The sequence below is a fragment of the Oncorhynchus tshawytscha genome, unplaced genomic scaffold (genome assembly GCF_018296145.1).
Source record: "Oncorhynchus tshawytscha isolate Ot180627B unplaced genomic scaffold, Otsh_v2.0 Un_contig_1839_pilon_pilon, whole genome shotgun sequence".
NCBI classification, from domain to species: Eukaryota; Metazoa; Chordata; class Actinopteri; order Salmoniformes; family Salmonidae; genus Oncorhynchus; species Oncorhynchus tshawytscha.
The window spans coordinates 56122-69134 of NW_024609470.1; the positions used below are offsets into that span (position 1 = coordinate 56122).

The window sequence follows — 13013 nt, forward strand, 5'->3', positions numbered from 1 at the left end:
TGCCTCGTTTAGCGAGAATTGCCACAATAGAGCCCCAGAGTGCAGGTGTCATAATACCCATAAAACCTAGCGGTCAAAAAGGGGAAATGGAAACAGATCAAATAAGGGCTGTGTTTCGTGAAGGCCCCCTGACGTTATGATAACCATCTCAATCTCTCTCCGACAGGGGGACTTTTATCAGTGCATTTGGTTCAGGTGGATCCAGTGTAATATCAGTGTATTATCAGTGTAGTAGAAGTGTAGTGTCAGTGTGTTATAAGTCTATTATCAGTGTAATATCAGTGTAGTACCAGTGTAGTGTCAGTGTATTGTCAGTGTAGTACCAGTGTAGTGGCAGTGTATTGTCAGTGTAGTTTCAGTGTAGTATCAGTGTAGTACCAGTGTAGTGTCAGTGTAGTACCAGTGTAGTGTCAGTGTATTGTCAGTGTAGTATCAGTGTATTATCAGTGTAGAATCAGTGTAGTATAAGTGTCGTGTCAGTGTATTGTCAGTGTATTGTCAGTGTAGTATCAGTGTATTATCAGTATAGTACCAGGTGGTAGCTGTCAACAACAGTCTCTAAGGTATAGTACCAGGTGGTAGCTGTCTACAACAGTCTCTAAGGTATAGTACCAGGTGGTAGCTGTCTACAACAGTCTCTAAGGTACAGGGTATAGTACCAGGTGGTAGCTGACTACAACAGTCTCTAAGGTACAGGGTATAGTACCAGGTGGTAGCTGTCTACAACAGTCTCTAAGGTATAGTACCAGGTGGTAGCTGTCTATAACAGTCTCTAAGGTACAGGGTAGAGTACCAGGTGGTAGCTGACTACAACAGTCTCTAAGGTACAGGGTATAGTACCAGGTGGTAGCTGTCTACAACAGTCTCTAAGGTACAGGGTAGAGTACCAGGTGGTAGCTGTCTACAACAGTCTCTAAGGTATAGTACCAGGTGGTAGCTGTCTATAACAGTCTCTAAGGTATAGTACCAGGTGGTAGCTGTCTACAACAGTCTCTAAGGTACAGGGTACAGTACCAGGTGGTAGCTGTCTACAACAGTCTCTACCAGGTGGTAGCTGTACAGTACCAGGTGGTAGCTGTCTATAACAGTCTCTAAGGTATAGTACCAGGTGGTAGCTGTCTACAACAGTCTCTAAGGTACAGGGTACAGTACCAGGTGGTAGCTGTCTACAACAGTCTCTAAGGTACAGTACCAGGTGGTAGCTGTCTATAACAGTCTCTAAGGTATAGTACCAGGTGGTAGCTGTCTACAACAGTCTCTAAGGTACAGGGTATAGTACCAGGTGGTAGCTGTCTACAACAGTCTCTAAGGTACAGTACCAGGTGGTATCTGTCTACAACAGTCTCTAAGGTATAGTACCAGGTGGTAGCTGTCTACAACAGTCTCTAAGGTATAGTACCAGGTGGTAGCTGTCTATAACAGTCTCTAAGGTATAGTACCAGGTGGTAGCTGACTACAACAGTCTCTAAGGTACAGGGTACAGTACCAGGTGGTAGCTGTCTACAACAGTCTCTAAGGTACAGTACCAGGTGGTAGCTGTCTATAACAGTCTCTAAGGTATAGTACCAGGTGGTAGCTGTCTACAACAGTCTCTAAGGTACAGGGTACAGTACCAGGTGGTAGCTGTCTACAACAGTCTCTAAGGTACAGTACCAGGTGGCATCTGTCTACAACAGTCTCTAAGGTATAGTACCAGGTGGTAGCTGACTACAACAGTCTCTAAGGTACAGGGTATAGTACCAGGTGGTAGCTGTCTATAACAGTCTCTAAGGTATAGTACCAGGTGGTAGCTGTCTACAACAGTCTCTAAGGTACAGGGTACAGTACCAGGTGGTAGCTGTCTACAACAGTCTCTAAGGTACAGTACCAGGTGGTAGCTGTCTATAACACTGACAACACAGAGCAAAACATCCTTACAGTTCATCAACTCAAAATAATACTTTCATTAATCTTAATACTTTTATTAATCTTCTCCCCTCTCCTCTATCTCTCCTCTCCTCTATCTCTCCTTTCTCTCCTCTCCTTTCTCTCTCCTTTCTCTCTCCTCTCCTCTGTCTCTCCTCTCCTCTGTCTCTCCTCTCCTCTGTCTCTCCTCTCTCCTCTGTCTCTCCTCTCTCCTCTGTCTCTCCTCTCTCCTCTGTTTCTCCTCTCCTCTGTCTCTCCTCTCTCCTCTGTCTCTCCTCTCTCCTCTGTCTCTCCTCTCTCCTCTGTCTCTCCTCTCTCTGTCTCTCTCTCCTCTGTCTCTCCTCTCTCCTCTGTCTCTCCTCTCTCCTCTGTCTCTCCTCTCTCCTCTGTTTCTCCTCTCCTTTCTCTCTCCTCTCCTCTGTCTCTCCTCTCCTCTGTCTCTCCTCTCCTCTGTCTCTCCTCTCTCCTCTGTCTCTCCTCTCTCCTCTGTTTCTCCTCTCCTCTGTCTCTCCTCTCTCCTCTGTCTCTCCTCTCCTCTGTCTCTCCTCTCCTCTGTTTCTCCTCTCCTCTCTCTCCTCTCTCCTCTGTCTCTCCTCTCCTCTGTTTCTCCTCTCCTCTGTCTCTCCTCTCTCCTCTGTCTCTCCTCTCTCCTCTGTTTCTCCTCTCCTTTGTCTCTCCTCTTGTCTCCTCCGCTACAGATGAGGATCCTGAGGAGGACTTGTCGTTTGAGGAGATGGAGGAGAAGGCCACGTCTGGAGATGCCAGAGCACAGACCAGTGTGAGTGAACACACGCAGTGATGTTTTAATGCTCGCTGGTTGTCTGATCATGACTGCGTCTATTCTCAGCCTTCTGGAATATTCAGAGCCCGTGCTCTGAATGTAACACACACACACACACACACCCTCACACACACACACATACATTCACACACCCTCACACACACCAGTGGAAGATGATCTGAGTAGCAGCCTCGGTTCTAAAAGGGTAAATTCCTGAGTGCTGGGTTCTAGTTAGTGAGACCGTCTGCCCTGGCCAGCGCTCAAATCATACAAATTCCCCACTGCGACAGTGTCCCACATATACATACAGACAGGCATGCAGTTTTTGGAAGGGAGAGAGGGAGAGAGAGAGGGAGAGAGGGATGTTGAGCAGTGAAAGTTAAGATTGGATAATGTCTTTCACTTGATCCGTCTCTAGGCATGCTGGGTAATGTAGGAAGAAGTCTGGGTAGTTCTGACTGGGTTTCTGTAGGCATGCTAGGTATTGTAGGAAGCCCCTACCTGGGGATGGCTCCAGTTTTAGGTGTATTACGGTAACTAACATGTCTGTAGAGATTGCTCCAGTTTTAGGTGTATTACGGTAACTAACATGTCTGTAGAGATTGCTCCAGTTTTAGGTGTATTACGGTAACTAACATGTCTGTAGAGATAGCTCCAGTTTTAGGTGTATTACGGTAACTAACATGTCTGTAGGGTTGGCTCCAGTTTTAGGTGTATTACGGTAACTAACATGTCTGTAGGGTTGGCTCCAGTTTTAGGTGTATTACGGTAACTAACATGTCTGTAGGGTTGGCTCCAGTTTTAGGTGTATTACGGTAACTAACATGTCTGTAGGGTTGGCTCCAGTTTTAGGTGTATTACGGTAACTAACATGTCTGTAGAGATAGCTCCAGTTTTAGGTGTATTACGGTAACTAACATGTCTCCTCCTTTAGCTGGGCAGATACTACCTGGGGTTGGCTGAGGAGAAGGAGGCGGAGCTTAATAACCGCCTGGCAGTTGATTGGCTGGTGCAGGCCGCTAAGCAGGGACGGAAGAGTGCAGCCCGTCTTCTACAGCGCTGCTGGATCCAGAGGACAGGTAGAGGAGGACAGAAATACCACCCTGTAGTTAACTGGTTACCCACGTCCTGAATACCACCCTGTAGTTCACTGGTTACCCACGTCCTGAATACCACCCTGTAGTTCACTGGTTACCCACGTCCTGAATACCACCCTGTAGTTACCCACGCCCTGAATACCACCCTGTAGTTACCCACGTCCTGACTACCACCCTGTGGTTACCCACGTCCTGAATACCACCCTGTAGTTCACTGGTTACCCACGTCCTGAATACCACCCTGTAGTTCACTGGTTACCCACGTCCTGAAAACCACCCTGTAGTTCACTGGTTACCCACATCATGAATACCACCCTGTAGTTACCCATGCCCTGAATACCACCCTGTAGTTACCCACGTCCTGACTACCACCCTGTGGTTACCCACGTCCTGAATACCACCCTGTAGTTCACTGGTTACCCACGTCCTGAAAACCACCCTGTAGTTCACTGGTTACCCACGTCCTGAATACCACCCTGTGGTTACCCACGTCCCGGATACCACTCTGTGGTTACCCACGTCCTCAATACCACCCTGTAGTTCACTGGTTACCCACGTCCTGAATACCACCCTGTGGTTACCCACGTCCTGGATACCACCCTGTAGTTCACTGGTTACCCACGTCCTGAATACCTCCCTGTAGTTCACTGGTTACCCACGTCCTGAATACCACCCTGTGGTTACCCACGTCCTGAATACCACCCTGTAGTTCACTGGTTACCCACGTCCTGAATACCACCCTGTAGTTAACTGGTTACCCATGTCCTGAATACCACCCTGTAGTTAACTGGTTACCCATGTCCTGAATACCACCCTGTAGTTCACTGGTTACCCACGTCCTGAATACCACCCTGTAGTTCACTGGTTACCCACGTCCTGAATACCACCCTGTAGTTCACTGGTTACCCACGTCCTGAAAACCACCCTGTAGTTCACTGGTTACCCACGTCCTGAATACCACCCTGTAGTTAACTGGTTACCCACGTCCTGAATACCACCCTGTAGTTACCCACGCCCTGAATACCACCCTGTAGTTACCCACGTCCTGACTACCACCCTGTGGTTACCCACGTCCTGAATACCACCCTGTAGTTCACTGGTTACCCACGTCCTGAAAACCACCCTGTAGTTCACTGGTTACCCACGTCCTGAATACCACCCTGTAGTTAACTGGTTACCCACGTCCTGAATACCACCCTGTAGTTACCCACGTCCTGAATACCACCCTGTAGTTACCCACGTCCTGACTATCACCCTGTGGTTACCCACGTCCTGACTACCACCCTGTGGTTACCCACGTCCTGACTACCACCCTGTAGTTCACTGGTTACCCACGTCCTGAATACCACCCTGTGGTTACCCACGTCCCGGATACCACCCTGTGGTTACCCACGTCCTCAATACCACCCTGTAGTTACACATGTCCTCAAAACCACCCTGTTGTTACCCACGTCCTTAATATCACCCTGTGGTTACCCACGTCCTGAATATCACCCTGTGGTTACCCACGTCCTGAATACCACCCTGTGGTTACCCACGTCCTGAATACCACCCTGTAGTTCACTGGTTACCCATGTCCTGAATACCACCCTGTAGTTAACTGGTTACCCACGTCCTGAATACCACCCTGTGCAGTTCACTGGTTACCCACGTCCTGTGTGTGTGTGTGTGTGTGTGTGTGTGTGTGTGTGTGTGTGTGTGTGTGTGTGTGTGTGTGAACCTCCCAGGTATCGGTGAGGATAATGAGGAGGAGGTGCGTCGTCTGTCGACAGAGAGCAGGTTTGAGCAGACGGTTCGGAAGGCGGCCATGATGATGTTCAGGAAGCTGAACCCCGACAGGAAGGAGAAGATGGCGGTGTCTGAGATGATGGAGAACGTTGGACAGGTCAACGCTGCGCACGGTACGACACACACACCTGGAAACACACACACACACCTGGATGTACACACACACACACCTGGAAATTTACACACACACCTGGAAACACACACACACCTGGAAACACACACACACACCTGGATGTACACACACACACACCTGGAAACACACACACACCTGGAAACACACACACACCTGGAAACACACACCTGAAACACACACACACACCTGGAAACACACACCTGGAAACACACACACACACCTGGAAACACACACACACACCCTGAAACACACACACACACCTGGAAACACACACACACACCTGGAAAACACACACACACCTGGAAAACACACACACACACACACACCTGGATACACACACACACACACACACACACACACACACACACACACCTGGATACACACACACACCTGGATACACACACACACACCTGGATACACACGCACACACACACACACACCTGGATACACACACACACACACACACACACCACCTGGATACACACACACACACACACACACACACCTGGATACACACGCACACACACACACACACACCTGGATACACACGCACACTAGGCTGCATTCAAAACACATGTTGTATGCCGGTCCCAAAAATATTATTAAAACATCCCACTATGTTTTCCAGAACGTTCTGTGTTGCACCTTTAAGTGTAAGTGACTCTGTAATGCCGGCCAACAGGTGGCGCCACCACGGACCAAACCCAGAAAGTCCTGGAGAACATGGTCACTGGAGAGAGTAAGTGTGCGTGGGTGTTGTGTTCTCAAGGAGAGAGAGAAGTGAAGATTTAATGACTCATCTCTACCTCTTCATCTCTCTCTGTCTCTCTCTCTCCCCTCTACCCTCTACCTCTCTCTCCCCTCTACCCTCTACCCCTCTCTCTCTCCACTCTACCCCCTCTCTCTCTCCCCCTCTACCCCCGTCTCTCTCTCCACTCTACCCCCTCTCTCTCTCTCCTCTACCCCCCCTCTCTCTCTCCCCCTACCCCTCTCTCTCCCCCTCTACCCCCCTCTCTCTCTCCACTCTACCCCCCCTCTCTCTCTCTCCTCTACCCCCTCTCTCTCTCCCCCTACCCCTCTCTCTCTCCCCTCTACCCCCCTCTCCCCCTCTCTCTCCACTCTACCCCCCCTCTCTCTCCCTCTACCCCCCCCCTCTCTCTCCCCCTACCCCTCTCTCTCTCCCCTCTACCCCCCTCTCTCCCCTCTACCCCCTCTCTCTCTCTCCCTCTACCCCCTCTTTCCCCTCTACCCCCTACTCTCTCTTTCCCCTCTACCCCCCTCTCTCTCCCCCCTCTCTCTCTCTCTCTCTCTCTCTCTCCCCTCTTCTCCCCTCTCTATATAGCTGGTCAGTTTGTTGACTTGGATGACTTTGTAGAGATCACTAAGAGGTATACCCAGGGCATGGCCCCCAGCACCGGCTCTACCCAGAGCAAGGGCCCTGCACAAACCTCTGGAGGGAAGGTACAGCACTCACACACACACACACACACACACTCACACAGAGTGAGTCAGAGCACAACAGGCCTCTGGAGAGAAACTTACATCTGGTCAGCATCCTAAATGACCCTACATCTAGTCAGCATCCTAAATGACACTACATCTAGTCAGCATCCTAATGACACTACATCTAGTCAGTATCCTAAATGACACTACATCTAGTCAGCATCCTAAATGAATCTACATCTAGTCAGCATCCTAAATGACACTACATCTAGTCAGCATCCTAAATGACACTACATCTAGTCAGCATCCTAAATGACTCTACATCTAGTCAGCATCCTAAATGAATCTACATCTAGTCAGCATCCTAAATGAGTCTACATCTAGTCAGCATCCTAAATGAATCTACATCTAGTCAGCATCCTAAATGACACTACATCTAGTCAGCATCCTAAATGACACTACATCTAGTCAGCATCCTAATGACACTACATCTAGTCAGTACTAAATGACACTACATCTAGTCAGCATCCTAAATGAATCTACATCTAGTCAGCATCCTAAATGAATCTACATCTAGTCAGCATCCTAAATGACACTACATCTAGTCAGCATCCTAAATGACACTACATCTAGTCAGCATCCTAAATGAATCTACATCTAGTCAGCATCCTAAATGAATCTACATCTAGTCAGCATCCAAAATGAATCTACATCTAGTCAGCATCCAAAATGAATCTACATCTAGTCAGCATCCTAAATGAATCTACATCTAGTCAGCATCCTAAATGACACTACATCTAGTCAGCATCCTAAATGACACTACATCTAGTCAGCATCCTAAATGAATCTACATCTAGTCAGCATCCTAAATGAATCTACATCTAGTCAGCATCCTAAATGAATCTACATCTAGTCAGCATCCTAAATGAATCTACATCTAGTCAGCATCCTAAATGACTCTACATCTAGTCAGCATCCTAAATGACACTACATCTAGTCAGCATCCTAAATGACACTACATCTAGTCAGCATCCTAAATGACACTACAGCTGGTCAGCATCCTAAATGACACTACATCTAGTCAGCATCCTAAATGACACTACATCTAGTCAGCATCCTAAATGAATCTACATCTAGTCAGCATCCTAAATGACACTACATCTAGTCAGCATCCTAAATGACCCTACATCTAGTCAGCATCCTAAATGACCCTACATCTAGTCAGCATCCTAAATGACACTACATCTAGTCAGCATCCTAAATGACACTACATCTAGTCAGCATCCTAAATGAGTCTACATCTAGTCAGCATCCTAAATGAGTCTACATCTAGTCAGCATCCTAAATGAATCTACATCTAGTCAGCATCCTAAATGACTCTACATCTAGTCAGCATCCTAAATGACACTACATCTAGTCAGCATCCTAAATGACACTACATCTAGTCAGCATCCTAAATGACACTACATCTAGTCAGCATCCTAAATGAATCTACAGCTGGTCAGCATCCTAAATGACACTACATCTAGTCAGCATCCTAAATGACACTACATCTAGTCAGCATCCTAAATGACTCTACATCTAGTCAGCATCCTAAATGACACTACATCTAGTCAGCATCCTAAATGACACTACATCTAGTCAGCATCCTAAATGAATCTACATCTAGTCAGCATCCTAAATGAATCTACATCTAGTCAGCATCCTAAATGACACTACATCTGGTCAGCATCCTAATGACACTACATCTAGTCAGCATCCTAAATGACACTACATCTAGTCAGCATCCTAAATGACACTACATCTAGTCAGCATCCTAAATGACACTACATCTGGTCAGCATCCTATATGACACTACATCTAGTCAGCATCCTAAATGACACTACATCTGGTCAGCATCCTATATGACACTACAGCTGGTCAGCATCCTAAATGACACTACAGCTGGTCAGCATCCTATATGACACTACAGCTGGTCAGCATCCTATATGACACTACACTGGTCAGCATCCTATATGACACTACAGCTGGTCAGCATCCTAAATGACACTACAGCTGGTCAGCATCCTAAATGACACTACAGCTGGTCAGCATCCTAAATGACACTACAGCTGGTCAGCATCCTAAATGACACTACAGCTGGTCAGCATCCTAAATGACACTACAGCTGGTCAGCATCCTAAATGACACTACAGCTGGTCAGCATCCTAAATGACACTACAGCTGGTCAGCATCCTAAATGAATCTACATCTAGTCAGCATCCTAAATGAATCTACATCTAGTCAGCATCCTAAATGAATCTACATCTAGTCAGCATCCTAAATGAATCTACATCTAGTTAGCATCCTAAATGACACTACATCTAGTCAGCATCCTAAATGACACTACATCTAGTCAGCATCCTAATGACACTACATCTAGTCAGTATCCTAAATGACACTACATCTAGTCAGCATCCTAAATGAATCTACATCTAGTCAGCATCCTAAATGAATCTACATCTAGTCAGCATCCTAAATGACACTACATCTAGTCAGCATCCTAAATGACACTACATCTAGTCAGCATCCTAAATGAATCTACATCTAGTCAGCATCCTAAATGAATCTACATCTAGTCAGCATCCAAAATGAATCTACATCTAGTCAGCATCCAAAATGAATCTACATCTAGTCAGCATCCTAAATGACCCTACATCTAGTCAGCATCCTAAATGACACTACATCTAGTCAGCATCCTAAATGACACTACATCTAGTCAGCATCCTAAATGAGTCTACATCTAGTCAGCATCCTAAATGACTCTACATCTAGTCAGCATCCTAAATGACTCTACATCTAGTCAGCATCCTAAATGAATCTACATCTAGTCAGCATCCTAAATGACCCTACATCTAGTCAGCATCCTAAATGACACTACATCTAGTCAGCATCCTAAATGACACTACATCTAGTCAGCATCCTAAATGACACTACATCTAGTCAGCATCCTAAATGACACTACATCTAGTCAGCATCCTAAATGACACTACATCTAGTCAGCATCCTAAATGACTCTACATCTAGTCAGCATCCTAAATGAGTCTACATCTAGTCAGCATCCTAAATGAGTCTACATCTAGTCAGCATCCTAAATGAATCTACATCTAGTCAGCATCCTAAATGACACTACATCTAGTCAGCATCCTAAATGACACTACATCTAGTCAGCATCCTAAATGAATCTACATCTAGTCAGCATCCTAAATGAATCTACATCTAGTCAGCATCCTAAATGAATCTACATCTAGTCAGCATCCTAAATGAATCTACATCTAGTCAGCATCCTAAATGACACTACATCTAGTCAGCATCCTAAATGACACTACATCTAGTCAGCATCCTAAATGACACTACATCTAGTCAGCATCCTAAATGACACTACATCTAGTCAGCATCCTAAATGACACTACATCTAGTCAGCATCCTAAATGACACTACATCTAGTCAGCATCCTAAATGACACTACATCTAGTCAGCATCCTAAATGACACTACATCTAGTCAGCATCCTAAATGACACTACATCTAGTCAGCATCCTAAATGAATCTACATCTAGTCAGCATCCTAAATGAATCTACATCTAGTCAGCATCCTAAATGACACTACATCTGGTCAGCATCCTAATGACACTACATCTAGTCAGCATCCTAAATGACACTACATCTAGTCAGCATCCTAAATGACACTACATCTGGTCAGCATCCTAAATGACACTACATCTGGTCAGCATCCTAAATGACACTACATCTGGTCAGCATCCTAAATGACACTACATCTGGTCAGCATCCTAAATGACACTACATCTGGTCAGCATCCTATATGACACTACAGCTGGTCAGCATCCTATATGACACTACAGCTGGTCAGCATCCTATATGACACTACAGCTGGTCAGCATCCTATATGACACTACAGCTGGTCAGCATCCTAAATGACACTACATCTGGTCAGCATCCTATATGACACTACAGCTGGTCAGCATCCTAAATGACACTACAGCTGGTCAGCATCCTATATGACACTACATCTGGTCAGCATCCTAAATGACACTACATCTAGTCAGCATCCTAAATGACACTACAGCTGACCTTTTTGAGTAAAGAGGTGCTCCTGTGTGTGTGTGTGTGTTCCTGGTGTGTGTGTGTGTGTTTGTGTTGTGTGTGTGTGTGTGTATACGTGCTCCTGTGTGTGTGTGTTCCTGTTGTGTGTGTGCGTTTGTACATTAGCAGAGTGGCCTGGTCCCCAAGAAGCCTCAGAAGGGAGTGTGGGGGATGGGTCGTAGTGACATGTTGATGGACACCAGACGACACTTCCTGGTTAGTATGACATTACACCAAATCAGCTAACAGCTCTTCAAAATTGGTTCAAAAACTCACTCCTCCCTCACCCCTCTCCCCTCCTCCCTCCCCTCCCTCCCCCTCTCCCTGCCTCCCTCACTCCCTCACCCCTCCCTCCCTAACCATTACTCCCTCCCTCACCCCCTCTCCCCTCCTCCCTCCCCTCCCTCCTCCCCTCTCCCCTCCTCCCTCACTCCCTCATCCCTCCCTCCTTCCTCTCTCACCCCTCCTCCCTCCATCTCCAGGTGTTGCAGTACCCTATCACTGCGGTCATCGAGGTGAAGGATCAGCTCATTGATTGGGCGTCTCGCGCCGGCGTCCAATGGCTGAGCACGGTGATCCCCACGCACCACGTCAACGCGCTCATCTTCTTCTTCATCATCAGTAATCTGACTGTTGACCTGTTTGCCTTCTTCATCCCACTCCTCGTCTTCTACCTCTCCTTCATCTCCATGGTGATCTGCACGCTACGCATCTTCCAGAGCAGCAAGGTACAGCTCAGAGCAAGCAGAGTCTAACACTCCTCTCCTCTTCCTCCTCCTCCTCTCCAGGCGTGGGAGAACTTCAGTGCCCTAACAACCCTGCTGACCAGGTTTGAGCCTGGCCTGGACGTGGAGCAAGCAGAGTCTAACACTCCTCTCCTCTCCCTCTTCCTCCTCTCCTCTCCTCTCCCTCTTCCTCCTCTCCAGGCGTGGGAGAACTTCAGTGCCCTAACAACCCTGCTGACCAGGTTTGAGCCTGGCCTGGACGTGGAGCAAGCAGAGTCTAACTTCGGCTGGAACAATCTAGAACCCTACCTCTACTTCCTGATATCGGTGTTCTTCATCGTCTTCTCCTTCCCCGTCGCTGATAAAGGTGTGTGTGTGTGTGTGTGTGTGTGTGTAATGTGTCTATAAGAGGCTAACCAGTGTGACTGTGTTATAGGATGGATCCCCTGCTCGGAGCTGTCCACGGTAGCCATCTTGTTCACGGTGGTCAGCTACAAGAGCCTGAGTCCTTCGGGCGCCACCTACGCCAAACGGGCGCTCATCACTGAGGTCAGACACAGGCCAAACGGCACCCTAATCCCTATATAGTGCACTACTTTAGACCAGAGCCCTATGGCACCCTATTCCCTATATAGTGCACTACTTTAGATCCCATATACTAGTGACCAGAGTCCTATTCCCTATATAGTGCACTACTTTGAACTAGAACTTAGACCAGAGTCCCCTATGGCACCTTATTCCCTATATAGTGCACTAGTTTAGACCAGAGCCCTATGGCACCCTATTCCCTATATAGTGCACTACTTTAGACCAGAGCCCTATTCCCTATATAGTGCACTAGTTTAGACCAGAGCCCTATGGCACCTTATTCCCTATATAGTGCACTACTTTAGACCAGAGCCCTATTCCCTATATAGTGCACTAGTTTAGACCAGAGCCCTATGGCACCCTACTCCCTATATAGTGCACCACTTTAGACCAGAGCCCTATGGTACCCTA

General features: G+C 47.1%; 1 protein-coding gene across 1 annotated transcript in view; it reads left to right on the forward strand.

Moving 5' to 3' along the window:
* LOC112241557 (wolframin-like) overlaps positions 1–13013 on the forward strand; it is a 34843-nt gene that overhangs the window by 7329 nt on the left and 14501 nt on the right. Inside the window, exons 4-12 of the mRNA XM_042315461.1 lie at positions 2604–2683; positions 3621–3765; positions 5511–5684; positions 6387–6443; positions 7047–7165; positions 11416–11505; positions 11772–12017; positions 12078–12381; positions 12451–12563. Coding sequence (XP_042171395.1) covers positions 2604–2683; positions 3621–3765; positions 5511–5684; positions 6387–6443; positions 7047–7165; positions 11416–11505; positions 11772–12017; positions 12078–12381; positions 12451–12563 — 1328 coding nt within the window. The remainder of the gene's footprint in view (positions 1–2603; positions 2684–3620; positions 3766–5510; positions 5685–6386; positions 6444–7046; positions 7166–11415; positions 11506–11771; positions 12018–12077; positions 12382–12450; positions 12564–13013) is intronic.